Source organism: Bubalus kerabau, chromosome 3, assembly GCF_029407905.1.
Source record: "Bubalus kerabau isolate K-KA32 ecotype Philippines breed swamp buffalo chromosome 3, PCC_UOA_SB_1v2, whole genome shotgun sequence".
NCBI classification, from domain to species: domain Eukaryota; kingdom Metazoa; phylum Chordata; class Mammalia; order Artiodactyla; family Bovidae; genus Bubalus; species Bubalus kerabau.
The window spans coordinates 49,329,157-49,344,889 of NC_073626.1; the positions used below are offsets into that span (position 1 = coordinate 49,329,157).

The following is a 15,733-nucleotide window of genomic DNA, read 5'->3' on the forward strand; positions in this document are numbered from 1 at the left end:
GAATGGATCAAAACAGCACTTACTTTTTTCATACAGGTCAGAAGTGTGACTTGGGCCTCCCCAGGCTAAAATCGAGGTGTCAGCAGGGCTGTGGTTCCTGTTGGAGGCTCGGGGGCAGAATCTGCTGCTGCGCTTATGTGCGTTGTTGGCTGGGTTTGGTTCCTTGTGGAGGTGGGCCTGAGGTCCTCTGCCCTTTGCAGGCTGTCGCCAGGGCCACATTCCTGCCTCTGCCACCCTTGCCCCCGTGGCCGCTCTGTGGTCCTCACGTGTGGTCCCCTGCCTCAGCCAGCAGCGGTGCACCAGTCCTTCTCATTTGTCAAGGGTGACTTATTTGGCTGCATATCTGCCTCCTCCCAGAGAAAGCTTTCTGCTTTATAGGCTCATGTGGTTGGATAGTCCACATGGAGACCCAGGAGAATCACCCTACCTCAAGGTCCCTCATCTTAACTACATCTTCAGTGGCCTTTTTGCTATGTAACCTGTCGTGTTCATGGGTGAACGTCTTTGGAAGCCATTGATCTGCCTATTACAGTGAGGGTTTTCTCTTGGATTGAAGACAGCTTTTAATATCATTCACTTTCAGCAGTTTTACAAGTAAACCACTTCATTTATGTACAATACTGAATTACCCTGGGGTTTTATAGTTAGGTCAGTTTGTTAGCTTAACATGTTGGAAAGTTGAAAAAATGGTTAACAGTGACTTTTATAAGAATATAAAGTACTGATTTTCTTTTCAGTGATATAGAAAGAAGATAGGAAAATCTTTCCTTGCTTGTTCGACTGGCCATCCAGCCAAGGCAAATAGATACCTTTGTAAATAGTAGACCTTGTAGTGAGATCGTATGTATTGGCTGTGACTTGGGAGTAGATGCAGGGTCACAAATCTTTTAGCATCTGAAGAGTTAGTTTTGTTTATCATTGATTTAACACACATTACGGGGACTACTTGGTGCCAGATATGATGTTAGGTTCTCGGAATACGTGTTCACTTCTGATCTTACAGAACTGATTGTTGGTCAGAAAAGGGAGAATCTTGACTGAAGTAATTACAGTAAATTATGGTGGCTGTTAGCGTAGGGGTGGCCCCTGACTCTGGGCTCACGGCCCCCATGGCACTGTGTCCATGCAGCTTGTTCCCAACCAGAGGGTCAAGTGTCCATTCATCGCGAGTCCAGGGTTTCTTAGGCATTTATGCGTTGTGGATGCTGTCAGTCTTCCTGGAAAGCAAAGTTTATGATTATTTATGTTTTTCAAGTAGTTTCATTCCTGTAGTTATTAAATTTCCCATTCTTTACTCTTTGATTTTCTTTACAATATTGATTGTCCTGTAGTTGAGTAACAAAGAAAATTATTTTACACTGTGTTAGGCATAAAGCCCTAACAAAGTACAAAATGGTGATGATACTATGGGAAACAGTTTTCCTTAAAAGCTTGGGAAAACGTTGTGGTAGTTACTGTGAAATATTAGCAGCTAAAGAGCTTTGCAGTGGAACTTTTGTGATGATGGAAGTGTTCTGTACCCGCACCACTCTACCCAGTAGCCAGCAGCTGCTTAGGCTGTTGAGTGCTTGAAGTATAGCTCCTGTGTTTTCATTTAAATTCATTTTTAAATGGTCATAACTGATGCTTGTTGGATTGGACAGCATGTTTCTCTGTCATACTTGAAATGTGTTTAGATAATCATGTATTTTAAAAAGTACCATAACGGTTTTTAGATTAATGGATTTGGATTTCTCAGTCTGTGATGGCCGTGCCCGTGGTCCTGGGGCTTGGGGCTGTCTCGGGGTGTGGGGTGCTGAGCTGCCGGAGCCCTGTCCCCAGGATAGGTGGGCCCATCACCCGGAGCCGCCCCCCGTGCTGGCCTTGCTGGAGGAGCGCGGTCGGGGGTGTTCAGGCTGCCCAGGCGGTGAGCTGCCTGGTGCCACATGTGACCTGTGGGAATTTTGCAAGTCTACATGTTTGTGTCCTGGTAACTGGACACAATTCACGGTAAAAACGAAACTAAATTTGATAGATTGGGCTGAGGTAAGCCAGACGGCCCGGACTCACCAAAGGTGAATGGTGCCCTCTCAGCTGTTTGTAGCTACTGTGTAGAAAGCAGCTCTAAAAAGATAATACAAAGGGAATAAGAAGCCCATTTGTAGTTGAGCCCCTGTGGTCCTCCGTGGGCAGCAGACACACTATCCACAGGAGGCCCCTGGGGACCTGGGTCATAGGGCGCACCGGGTCCTCAGCCTCACGGGGGCTCCTTCTGGTCGCCAGCCCGCATTCCTGGGCCTCTGTGACGCTCTCAGCTCTGTTTGCTGCGCAGCAGTGTTGCTGGCCGAAATGGTTAGTTTTACGTGTTCATTTGATTTTGGTGTTTGTCTGGGGTGTATGTTCCATGAGAGCAAGGTGTCTGTCTGTCCTCTGTTTTCCTCTCTCCCTGTTATTGCAACATGGCCGCACCTCAGGGAAACTCCTGGATGAGCCGGTGCTGGGAGAAGACCCCTTCAGGTTTTAAAATTTACCTCTCACTTAGGTTTCTTACAGAGAAGGCAATGGCACCCCACTCCAGTACTCTTGCCTGGAAAATCCCATGGACGGAGGAGCCTGGTAGGCTGCAGTCCATGGGGTTGCTACGAGTCGGACACGACTGAGCGACTTCACTTTCACTTTTCACTTTCATGCATTGGAGAAGGCAATGGCACCCCACTCCAGTACTCTTGCCTGGAAAATCCCAGGGACAGAGGAGCCTGATGGGCTGCCGTCTATGGGGTCGCACAGAGTCGGACACGACTGAAGCGACTCAGCAGCAGCAGCAGTAGGTTTCTTAAGCTACTGAATGTTGAGACTGGATGAGATGGTAGTTTAGATGAAACGTTGGTGAATTTTGTCAATTCCAAGGGAAAGCTCTTGGAAACACTAAGTAAAGAAACACTCTATACTTCGTAGAAATTCAGTGCTGGTTTTGCCTTTTGTTCTGGGACTCGGGACTCTTTCTCGGAGTTGGTAGCTAACTGGGGAGAGTCCTTTCTTTCTTTTTGTCTGTGTGATTTTAGAAAGACCCCATTTTTTTCCTCCAGTGACATATACAATTGTTGAAGACTGTATTTAAAAACAGAATAAAACCAAACCTGTTATGAACCTTGCTGTTTTGATCTGTGGAATGAAAGCCTTAACATGATGAGCCATTGGTAATGCTGTGCAAGAGCAAAGGAGTGTGCAAAAAGTGTGTGATGGGGTCTCTGGATGTGACTTGTCATAATCATCCTCATTAGCTGTCCCCTTCATCTCCTCTCCTTCCGAAACCCCACCAAACCCCAATCTCATGTTCCTGGTTTTCTGTTATTAGGGAACAGCTGTGAGGGGGCATTGTAGCATGCCTCAGCCTGTGACAGCCCATCTCAGAAGCGTCCCATCTTCTGTGAATTGTAGGGAAAAGAGACAGTGACCGTCAGTTCAGTGTCTTAGTTCTTCTGGGTATTAGAGCTTTATTTCACTCCCACCCATCCTCAGCTTTTCATAACCAGTCTCTCAGGCAACCTTTTCTTTATTGTAATCATTTGACCATCCTGGGTCAAAGTCCAGTCAAAACAGCCTCTACTTAGGGAGTCATGTACTTGGCAGAATATGCTGAGAATGTAAAGGAATATAAAAAAATGTAGTCATGAAAGTAGAGATCTTTTGGAGGGGCTTTAAGTGTATATGGTGAAAACACCTATGTAGTGTTGTAGAGCTACTATCTTATAGGGATGTTATGTGTATTCTTTGTTATAAATCAATTTTATTGAAGTATAATTTACATACAATGAAATGTACTCATTTTAAGGGTGCAGTTCCATGACTTTTGACAATGTGAGGTACAGATATTTTTGATAGAAAAATGAAATGCATCTCAGCGCTTTTGCAGTTCATTGGACTGTTGCAGCTTAGAAATTGGAATAAATAGGAAAATATGGACCACATGGGAAAATACGAGGCCAGCCTGAAACAAGGAAGAGTAGTGATTGTGCTGTTTGTAGTCCTCGCCTGTGTGGAAACCCATGTCAGCCTGGGTTTTTATTGGGTTTGTGTGCCTCTTGTCTCTTAGTTGTAAGGAAATATACATCATTATCCTTCTTATTGTCTGACGGTAGGTTTATGGAGAGAATTTTTTTTTTTTTTTACGCAAAATGGAGTAAACTTCATGCTTATGGAAAAATAATTTACATTCAATTTATAATAGAAGTTTATTGATTTTGTTCTCATTGGAGTAACTGCAGGCAAAATCACCTGGGCTAACATAAGTTGGATACCATTTTCAAGGGGTTTAGATGTAGCAAGAAACTCATTCAATTTCAGTGGTGACAGCTGTGGAGTGCCTTTCTCTGTGACACCCTCACAGCAGGAGATGCTACACTGCAACTGCGGCTCCCTGGTTTCCTGCCCGCTGCTGAAATGGAGCCTGACAGGACTGTGCTTTCTGAATGTCTGAACAGCCTAGCTTAAGCAGTCAGAGTATTTTTTTTAATGTCCAAAGTAGATAGAATTGTGACTGCAAAAGTGGATATATGGGTGACATACAAAACCTTTGTTTGCTCTTTCAAAATTGTTTTTCAATTTGTACTGTGATTACACCTGAGTTTCTGTGAAAAGGCTGTATTGGAACTTGGTATACTTTTATAGAATGATATAGGAAATTACAGTTCATTTTGAAAGATATATTAGCTTACTTTTTAATTTAAACAGAAATATGTTTCCTTAATGCAGAGGTCAGTTTTGATTACTTGTGATGCTTTCTTCACTGCTTTTTTATTTGATATCAGTTTTTAAATTATGATAACCTATAGCTGCCAGATAGAAAGGAGTAAACAGGAGTAAACCTCTTTCAAGACTACTGGTAGATAGTTGACACGGAAAGGATGTGTGTTTTATGTGTCACTGTTCTATGAACCTCAGAGTTTGTCTTTCGGTGAGGAGGGAGGGCATGGAGATACTTTCTGAGGTTGGAAGGTAGGTTCTGTCCAGCCTGGGCCCCGGTCCTGTGGTCATACCTACCCCAGCATAGCTTCTTACAGATGAGAGGAGAATGGAGAGTTGTGATTAAGTGTCTTTTGAGGCAGTCTGAGTGCAGGTTGGAAAAGAATTTCCAGACACAGAGAACTGCAGGAAAGAGTGAGTTTATTAAGAACAAAGAGCAGAGATCAAGTGGACACTTTGAGCGCACAACTCCTGACAGGCCAGGGAGGGTTGACAGTTTTTGTGAGTTAGTAGCCAATTTTTATAGCCACAAGACAAAGAAAATTCCTGCTGGAAGGTTGGCTTTAGGTGATTGTTTGGGATGCTATAGGGTGTGGTGATCAGGGGCTTTTGGCAATGGTAACAAAGAGGCCAAGTTAACTTCAGAGTGACCTTGGTTATGGGCTCTATTTTTGTGGACCTTAGTACAAGGCCTTGCACCTGTGGCCTCGGACAGGACTCAGCAGTGTTGAGGTGGACCATGAAACCCAAAGACTCCCAGACAGAAATGTGCTACCCTCGACCCCTGAAGATTCAGGTTCATTCAGTTCAGTTCAGTCGCTCAATCGTGGTCGACTCTTTATGACCCCATGAATTGCAGCATGCCAGGCCTCCCTGTCCATCACCAACTCCCAGAGTCTACCCAAACCCATGTCCATTGAATTGGTGATGCTATCCAAACATCTCATCCTCTACTGTCCCCTTCTCCTCCTGCCCTCAGTCTTTCCCAGCATCAGGCTCTTTTCAAATGAGTCAGCTGTTTGCATCAGGTGGCCAAAGTATTGGAGTTTCAGCTTCAGCATCAGTCCTTCCAGTGAATATTCAGGACTGATTTCCTTTAGGATAGACTGGTTGAATCTCCTTGCCATCCAAGGGACTCTCAAGAGTCTTCTCCAACACCACAGTTCAAAAGCATCAATTCTTCAGCACTCAGCTTTCTTTATAGTCCAACTCTCCCATCCATACATGACCACTGGAAAAATCATAGCCTTGACTAGACAGACCTTTGTTGACAAAGGAATGTCTCTGCTTTTTAATATGCTATCTAGGTTGGTCATAACTTTTCTTCCAAGGAGTAAGTGTCTTTTAATTTCATGGCTGCAATCACCACCTGCAGTGATTTTGGAGCCCAGAAAAATAAAGTCAGCCACTATTTCCATTGTTTCTCCATCTATTTGCCATGAAGTGATGGGACCAAATGCCATCATCTTCGTTTTCTGAATGTTGAGCTTTAAGCCAACGTTTTCGCTCTCCTCTTTGACTTTTATCAAGAGGCTCTTTAGTTCTTCTTCACTTTCTGCCCTAAGGGTGGTGTCATCTGCATATCTGAGGTTATTCATATTTTTCCTGGCAATCTTGATTCCAGCCTGTGCTTCCTCCAGCCCAGCGTTTCTCATGATGTACTCTGCATAGAAGTTAAATAAGCAGGGTGACAATATACAGCCTTGACGTACTCCTTTTCCGATTTGGAACTAGTCTGTTGTTCCATGTCCAGTTCTAACTGTTGCTTCCCGACCTGCATACAGGTTTCTCAAGATTCAAGTTACCTCCAGGCTAATCAGAATTCATGATGTTTCCCTAACGTAGAAATGGCGAACTGTGGCTCAAGTTTGGAACCTTGATTCTCAAGCACAGTGCTGGGAAAACAGGTATATTAAGAGTCAGCTGGAGTTGCAGCTTGTATTCCGAATATGACCAGCAGAGTCTGACCTAACTTGGCAGACAAGAGTCTGGACAGGTCAGCTGGTGTTTCTCCAGGTGAACCTAGTCCTCACAGGAGGACCTTGGCAGCCTTGGTCACTGTCTGCTCTCTGCGACCATGCTGCTCAGGAGAAGCAGTGAGCACCACAGACATGAGCCAGATGTGTAATTTTAAATTACTTCAGTCTCATTGATTTTAGTAATAATCTTATTTAACTCACTTCAACATGTAATTGGTATGCAAATTTATTAATGAAATGTTTTACATTATTTTTTCATAGTAAGTCTTGGAAATCCAGTGCAAACTTTACACCCATAGAATGTCTTAATTCTGACTAAGCTGCATTTCAAGTACCCAGTTGCTACAGTTGGCTGGTGGCTACCATGTTGGACATGCAGCTTGGCACAGCTGGGTCCCACTGAAACCTGCAGTGTTTGCAGTTGGAGTTTGGCACCATGAAAACTTCCTAAGAGTGTAGATATAGGTATAAGCTTCCAAATCATCAGGTTATTCAAAGACATCTAAATTCTACTTCAAGATTAAATATTATATGTGATAGTTTAAGGAAGATAGGAAAGGAGTTTGCTTTCTTCCTGATAATCAAGGGAAGAAACTGGTGAATGTTAACAGTAGAGAAAAGCAGTAGCCAAAATGTCTAGAGGCCTGGGTGATGATGAGTATTACAGTCTGACTGAGGTGTTGGCTACACCGGCAGGGCCCAGGCCGTGTCCAGGCCCAGCAGGATCGTGAAGCCCAGTGGTGAGAAGCCCCCTGAGTTTGAGTTGGGCATCTCCCGGGCCCTCCTGGAGCTGGAGATGAACTTGGACCTCAGGGCCCAGCTGCAGAAGCTGAACATCATGGCCGCCAAGGAAATTGAAGTTGGTGGTGGTCAGAAAGGTATCATAATCTTTGTTCCCGTTCCTCAACTGAAATCTCTCCAGAAAATCCAGGTCCTGCTGGTATGTGAGCTGGAGAAGTTCAGTGGGAAGCGCGTTGTCTTTATTGCTCAGATGAGAATTCTGCTTAAGCACACTCAAAAAAGCTGTACAAAAAACAAGCAAACACTTCCCAGGAGCTGCACACTGGTGGCTGTGCATGACACCATCCTGGAGGACTTGGTTTTCCCAAGTGAGATTGTGGGCACGAAAATCTGCATGAAGCCAGATGGCAGGCAGCTCGTAAAGCACAGCAGAACAGTGTGGAACCCAAGGTTTAACGTTTTCTGGTGTCTATAAGAAGCTCATGGGCAAGGATATAAATTTTGAATTGCCAGAGCTTCAATTGTAAACAAATATGACTAAGTAAAATATTATTCACAATTAAAAAAAACAACTTGAGTGAAGAATCATGCAACAAAAACATCTCCTTTGATCCTCACTGCAGCCCATGGAGGGGATACTTTCGTGACCCCTTTTATGATCCCTGTTTCCCTGTAAGGAAATTGGAAGCAGAGTCAGCAGGCAGTAAGTGTAACAGCCAGAACTTGTGGGTCTGACCCCTGAGCTCCTCACCATCCTGCTTGGCTCTCCCTTACTCTGCTGTGCTCCCTGATTGCTTTGGGCAGATTGGACTTGGGAAAATTATGAAAGTACGGAAGAATTGTGGCTGATTCTTAAGCTGTTGCAGCTGTTCCACTACTCCTGCTCCCTCCTTCAAGTTTCTTCCCAGGGCCGAGCAAGGGAAGTGATTAGAGAGCAATCACCTGTGTTGCCAGCTTGCACCCTGGGGCCCCGTGTCTTGGGGCTTGGGGGTGGGGGCTCCCACAGACCACTGAGCAGAGGTGTGATGGCCGTCTCTGCTGAGTTCAGTGACACAGCAGAAAAGGTTTTTTTCTTTAGCCAGCTGATTTATCGTGAGACCCACAACCCACTTTCGTATAATTTTTTCCTTTTGTTTCCGGCTCTTATTTTCAGCACCCAAACCTGGCTCCCTATTGAGACCTAAAGTGCTTGTTATTGTCCTTAGTGGTTTGTTGAACCGGGCTTAGTTTTCTGTTGTTTCTACAAAGACCAGGCATGGGTCTGCCTTTCACAATCAGATGTGTGCAGTTGCGTATGTTTTAGAACTCTTTGTACAGCCACTTCATTTTTATTGTGTAAGTTCAGTGTTTGTGTGGTGGTGTTTGGAGCATTGGTTCCCTGTGGCTGTGACCGACTGTGCCTTCCTGTCTCGTGATCCTCAGCCCCCCTCCTCCCTTGATTTAATGGGACTGAAAATGGTATCATGTCAAATATGGTTACGTAAATATGTGTTATGAATATTTGAAAGTCTTTCTCCTTTCAGCTTTAATTTGTTGAAACTGTTCTTAGGTTTACAATTTTCTGTTTATTGTGATTTTTAACTCTATTGGAAACCTAACTCTATTTACATGTTACTGTTTAATGAGCAAGATAATGTGGGAGGGAAAAGTTTCTCAGATGTGACTGAGTTTTAATTAAGTTGTATGTAGGCCTGTTGAACATATAGGAAGATGCTTTTGTATATTTTGCGTACAATTAGTTCTCTTATAGTAGATGAATAACTTAGGACCATCACCTCAAAACAAAACAGAAAAAATAATCAAGGACAAACACTGAATTTCTTCCTTGTAAGCTAAGGGTTTGTTACACACAATTGCAAAATTTAGTTTTCTCAGAAAGTATTATAATGCACAAGTTTAGGGTTTTAAAGGTTTTAAACTTGACAAGACCTTCATTGTCACTTGACAAGACAAAATCATTGAAGTCATGATTTAGCCCTATGTTATTGCAAAAGGAGATAGGATTTGCCTTTTATCTTGATGGTTTTTGCTTGGAGACCTGTGTTTCATGGCCCGCCCGCTCAGTTTCAGCTCTTTTTTTCTCTCTTGCCTCTGCTTGTCTTTTTTGTGGCCTAACCCTACCTCTTCATCTATAAACTGTGAAATTTTCTTGGTTTCACTGATCTCTTTCTACTTGTCCACCTGATATGTCTAACCCTCTACTTGCTGAGAAAACAGACTCTTTTATTATCCCTAAATGTCACCTCTTTATCACGTGCTTACTTTTAAATGGTCCAGCAATGCTAATAAACTCACAATATGTACTTTTCTGAACCAGGTCAAAATTTAAGAGTGTTTTTAATGCAAATAAAATTGTTCAACTACAAATGGTAAAAACACTAAAACAACCAGGCCCGTGACTTTTCTGTTATTCCCTGACTGTGGTCTCCTGCCCGTCCCCTCTGCTGTCCAGGCCCACCCAGGTCACCTTCTTCTCTGGCCTTGAGCTGGCATGGCAGGTGTCTCTGATCAGCCTGGACACTGTGGTCAGTTGTCTCAACAGCATTCTCCGGACACTCAGAATTCTGGATGCTGCCCCTGAGCACCCCCTCTGTGGTGCCATTTTGGGGCTGCACATGATGGGTCCTCCCCCTGCTTTGAGAAGGGCCTGTTCTCTGCATCCTCGTCGGGGTTCTCAACACCTCATCCTGTTGCACTATTTGCATCATCTCTGGGCCCATCACGACTTTGTGACTCTTCCTTGGTCAAAAAAGTACTTGATGAAGGACTGAAGAACTGTGCAGAGACTCTTGAAAGTTTATTTTTAAAAAAAGGGTAATTGGGAAAGGACAACTACTGTGATAGAGAAAGTCTATTATGGAGAGTCTGACATTCTAATGGCCTTTAAAAAAATAAGGTTCGTTCTGGGTTTCTGCATTTCTCTAGCTCTGTTTGGCGAGTGCAGGGGTTCGTGTTGTTTGCACAGTGCAGTGTAACTGTACAATTATAGTGGACCCACATCTTTATTCTCTGACTTTCTGGTAACTTGAGAAAAACGATACCGTTTTACCTTCAGTGCCTTTCGCCAGGTACTCTAGCAAATAGAAGATAAATTAGCATACAGGATGGAAATAAGTTATTCTCCACATTTATGGATGAACAACTTGGTGGCTCAGATGGTGAAGAATCTGCCTGCAATGCAGGAGACCCAGGTTTGATCCCTGGGTTGGGAAAATTCCCTGGGGGAGGGCGTGGCAACCCACACCAGTGTTCTTGCCTGGAGAATTCCATGGACAGGAGCAGAGGTTCATGGGGTTGCAAAGAGTCAGACACAACTGAACGACTAATGCACACAATTAATGCATAGTTGGACTTATCCTTTTTCTTTTTTACTTGTGCCAACTTAGTGGCTAAACTGAGAATTGAATCAAATTTTGACTTTTTAAGATTCTCTGATTAGTCATAAATTCCTCTTTATATTTGCCAGGATAATGATTAGTGAAATAATTTGAATTTTGTGACCCATTAAAATATTTTTTTGTCCACTGTGTTGAAAACGTGACATTTGTGTTGTGTCTCAATTTATTTTTCTATGGAAGGTTAGAACTAAGAAAGCTTTTATGCTGACTAAATCCCCCTTGTTAAAACTGTATATTAGTGACAGCGAGTATTTCTTAAAACTGTGGTTATTTGCAATGGGCTGAAAACAGTGTTTTTTGGTGTGTGTGTGTGTGTGTGTGTGTATCAAACCAATTAGAAATTGTTTTTACTTTTAAAAATTACAATAAAAAAGTAGCAAAACGTTTGTATTAATTTTTCTCTATTACCCTAGTACAGTGATTAAGAAATATTTGTTCATAAAATTGATGAAGTTTTTAAAGTCATGAAACCGAGACTATATTTTGACAGTTCATGACACATGTTTTCACTCGTTAGTGTAGTAGCTGCATTATTTGGAAGCTCTGTGACATGAAGCTGCCCCAGGCTTTGAGGGTGGCAGGAGGTGCCTCACTTGTCCTGGGCCTGTTGGGAGTCTCATCTCATAGCTCCCTCTGCTCTTCCAAGTAAAAGCCAAGGGTCCCGTCTCATGAGCTAATGTGAGTTGTTCTTAAGGATTTTTATTCTTTTATGGCAGCACTATTTGTTCCTTTTTCTTTTGCCTTAATTGCCTACCTTTCTCTGTCTGTTGCTGCTATTTTACAGTTTTTACAAAGACTTCTCTTGTCTGGAATATGATTATATTCTTCCAACTGATTTTCTATTGCCCAATCCTTCCAATTTCTGCTTTCTTTCTCGAGTATACACTGCTCATGTGAATTCTTGCCCTAGATAGTTTTATGGTTCTTTACTGTTTACAGACCATTGGATACACTGCTTCTCATGATTTCTCTTTCTTGTATCTGAAAATCCTTCCCACCTTGGCTTCACCTATCCCTAACTAGTTCAAGTATGTATTAAATAGCTGTGGTGTACTGACTCCTTTAACAAGATACAAGATAGCCTTTCTGATCCTGAATGAATGGAGGAGAAGTCTTATTCCCAATACTTATGCTTCAGTTCTAATAATGTTTTTAGAAATGTGATGTCTAACAGTTTCCTTATATTCTCTCTGTAATTATTTATACCCAGCAAATTCATTGTGTTTATCATTGCTACCATTCTCTTTTTAACTTTTTTCCTTGAAATTTGGCCCTTTTGCATATCCTATCAAAGCACTGAGGAAGCATTTTATACTGCCTTTCAGGTCCTCTTTATACATCTTCTTTTTGTACTTTGTATACTGCATTAATCTGGGCTGAGAAAACTGTTTACTCATAACTATAATCATGTTTGTACATCATTTATATAAGGCTTTTATATTTGTTCATGTATTTGAGCTGAAAAGTTCTGTTAGATGATTGTAATCAATTTATAGCCTAAGAAATGCAAGGGTCAAGGAGTGACCCAGCATCTCCCAACTGGGGGACGAATTCTCTCCAGGATCAGCTGCCTCCCTTCCCATCCTGTTTTGTTGTCCTCTGTACTTACTGGTCAAGACTGCCATAAGGCAGTTTTGTGTGTGTACTGGAATATGTACATTCCAGTCTGTGTACTGGAATATGTACATTCCAGTCTGTGTACTGGAATATGCTTTTGTGACTTTAGTTAGCACTTTGAATTTATTATTTCATTTTATTTCCCCAGCATTTCTGTCAGTTAGGCAGGCCTGGCATTATTAATACTGTTTTACATTATTAACACTATTTTACAAATGATAATGCTGATTGCCAATTTGCCAAACCATTGATTTAAAGAACAGAAACAACAGCAGTTCATCAGACTCTTAGCCTGTGCTGTTTTCATTGCCCTATGTATAAGATACATTGGAAAGTGAAATGTGTTTTTACTTTGTGGGGATTGAACCTGGGTCAGAAAGATCCCCTGGAGAAGATAATGGCAACCCACTGCAGTATTCTTGCCTGGAGAATTCCATGGACAGAGGAGCCTGGTGGGCTACAGTCCATAGAGTCGCAAAGAGTCAGACACGATGGAGTGACTAACACTTCACTTCACTGAAACAATTCTCTGGTTGTGTTCTGTATTAAAATGTGAAATATTAAAATTAAATGGCAGCTGTTGTTTTAACTTAGCCTGAGTTTTGTGTGCCATGGCACTACTAGTCCAAGGCTAAAGAGAGTGAATCCCTTTATGGTATACTGTCAGAAATTTGTTACTGGAGGGAGAAATAAAACCAAAGGCCAGAAGATGTGTTTTAGGCACAGCATCATTCTGTGTCACTCTCCACCATTTACGTGTCCTGCTCTCAGAGCGATTCTGACCATTCTTGGCCCATCGAGGGGGGATTTTGGGGAGGAGACGTCTGCACTTGTGACACTTTCCCCGCCAGTGGCTACAGTGTCTTGAGATAGCCTGTAGTTTTGCTTCATAATCCGTACCCATTGTTTAATCAGTGACTTGATTGATTGTAGAACAGCTTTTCTACAGAGAGTCTTGAAAGAAAGTGAAAGTGAAGCTGCCCAGTTGTGTCTGACTCTTTGCGACCCCTTGGACTATAGCCTACTAGGCTCCTCTATCCATGGGATTTTCCAGGCAAGAGTACTGGAGTGGGCTGCCATTTCCTTCTTCAGGGGATCTTCCCAACCCAGGGATTGAACCCGGGTCTCCCACATTGCAGGCAGATGCTTTACCATCTGAGCCGCCAGGGAAGCCCTTGAGGGCAGCACTTGAGAGCATCTTGAGGTCATATGTTAACCAGCAGCAAGAAGCTCTAGGGCCGAGCAGTAGAGAGTAGAGCATCTGGAATCCCTTGTGATTGTAATGATACTTTAGTCCAGAACTTCCTTTAGTTGTTAGGTCTGCATGAACCCGTTTGACTGTGGTTTTCTGTGTAACCATGTGGTTCCTGGATATCTGCCTCTGAGTCCCTGTTGATGGAGCTGTGGGTGTGGAGTTGTATCAAGGAGATGATAAAGTGTACAGGTGGAGACTTTAGGTAGAATGAACCATGTTGCATTTCCTCATTTCTAAATATACAAGACGACAGTGTATCACAGGGAAGAGAGTAGTAGAGTAGTGTAGTGTAGTGAACAACAGGAAGTTGGGAGTCAAAAGTTTGAATTCCTGCTGCACTGCTACCTTGCTCTCTGACGCCAGAAGTTCCCCTCTTCTCAAATATACAGTAAACTCACTTGCTTGGGGCTGTTGTAAGGATATGGATGAGGACTCTGCACATGTAGGTGCTGTTCACATGTTACTTATTTTAATGAATAGTGATTACGATACGTTGGGTCCTTTAATGAAAAATATTTCAACTCCATCCTGCCGTCAACACTGCGGGCAGGCAGTGCCGTCTGCATTTGACAGACAGGCATCCAGAGTGTGGAGAGTCTTGGTGACTCACTCTAGGGCCTGCTGAGCAATGACTTCAGACGTAAGCTCTGTTTATCCCTAGCTTTGTGCTGTGCTGTTGGAGAAGGAAGTGGTAACCCACTCCAGTATTCCTGCTTGGAGAATCCCTTGGACAGAGGAGCCTGGTGGGCTACAGTGCACGGGGTCGCAAGAGTTGGACACGACTCAGTGACTAAACCACCGCCACCACTGCGCTGCGCTGTTACAAGCGGTCAGTGGTGCAGGAGTGTGAACTTTAACAGCAGTTTGCATATTGCTCTTAAGGAAGCAGTACTCTAGATTAGGAATCAGGAGACACAGATGAGCACTATATTTCTGTATTATTTATGGGGAAAGTTACTTAAACATATTCTATGAAATACCTTTAAAACACTTGGCTATGTTTCTCTTAAGGTTTACGTATGAAATGTTTTCTCGTGACTTTTTGTCAGAATTTTGAAAATTTCCTTTGAGGTGATCAAAGTATGTTTTATAAATTTGATTTTAATATTTTATTCCTTTTTTTTTTTTTTTTTTAGTCATTCCTACACTGGTCAAGACTACAGTACACAGGGCAATGCTGGCAAGATTTCTTTAGATCAGATCGATTCGGTAAGCATCTCATCCTGTTAAACCTTTGTCAACAGAGAAAAAAGATTTTCTTCAACCAAAGATTATTTTTAGGGTGGGGTGATGGAAGAGAATGTTATTTCATTGCTTGCCAATGATTTTAAAAATAAATGCCATGCGCTGTGCATATGACTTTTTGTCATTATAGGAAAACCAAACAATCAGTATTTGTAGTCTGATAAAAACAATTTAACCAGTTTTCCAAAAGGAGGTTTCTTTTAAGTGATGACACTTAAATAGTATTTGTGTGTTTATATTTAAACACCATATAATTTAGGAAAGGAGAAATGGAGAGTACTAAGTATAGCTGTCTCCTAGGGCTGCTGTAACAGCAAACCACAGGCTGGGTACCCTGAACAACAGGATCTTATCTTCTCACAGTTTTGGAGGCGAGAGTTCATGATCAAGCTGTCAGCTATCAGTTTCTTCTGAGGGCCTCTCTCCTTGGCTTCTGGGTGTCTGCCCCATCCCTCTGTCTCTTCCTCTGCTTAGAAGGCTGCTAATCACCTTGGACCATGGCCCCACCCCCATGATCTCATTTAACCTTGATTGCCTTCTTACAGGTCCCAGTTCTAGATACAGCCACATTCTGAGATTGTGGGGTTAGGGCTTAGCATATAAATTTGGGAAGGATGCAGATTATTCCATGACACTAAGTATAGGTCTCGTGTTGCCTCCAAAGTGGGCAGTTTATTTCAGCTTCACTTTGTGGCTCTATAGGAGAATCATTGCGTGTACACTCAACTACACTTTTACTGTATAGAATTTCACTTTAATGCACTTTAGGATTTCTG

The 15,733-nt window shown here is 42.7% G+C and overlaps 1 protein-coding gene and 1 pseudogene across 1 annotated transcript in view; both read left to right on the forward strand.

Moving 5' to 3' along the window:
- PRIM2 (DNA primase subunit 2) overlaps nt 1-15,733 on the forward strand; it is a 331,127-nt gene that overhangs the window by 208,475 nt on the left and 106,919 nt on the right. The window contains exon 9 of the mRNA XM_055571816.1: nt 14,849-14,921. Within this exon, the coding sequence (XP_055427791.1) occupies nt 14,849-14,921 (73 nt within the window). The remainder of the gene's footprint in view (nt 1-14,848; nt 14,922-15,733) is intronic.
- On the forward strand, nt 1,745-14,921 carry LOC129647984 (40S ribosomal protein S7-like; annotated as a pseudogene).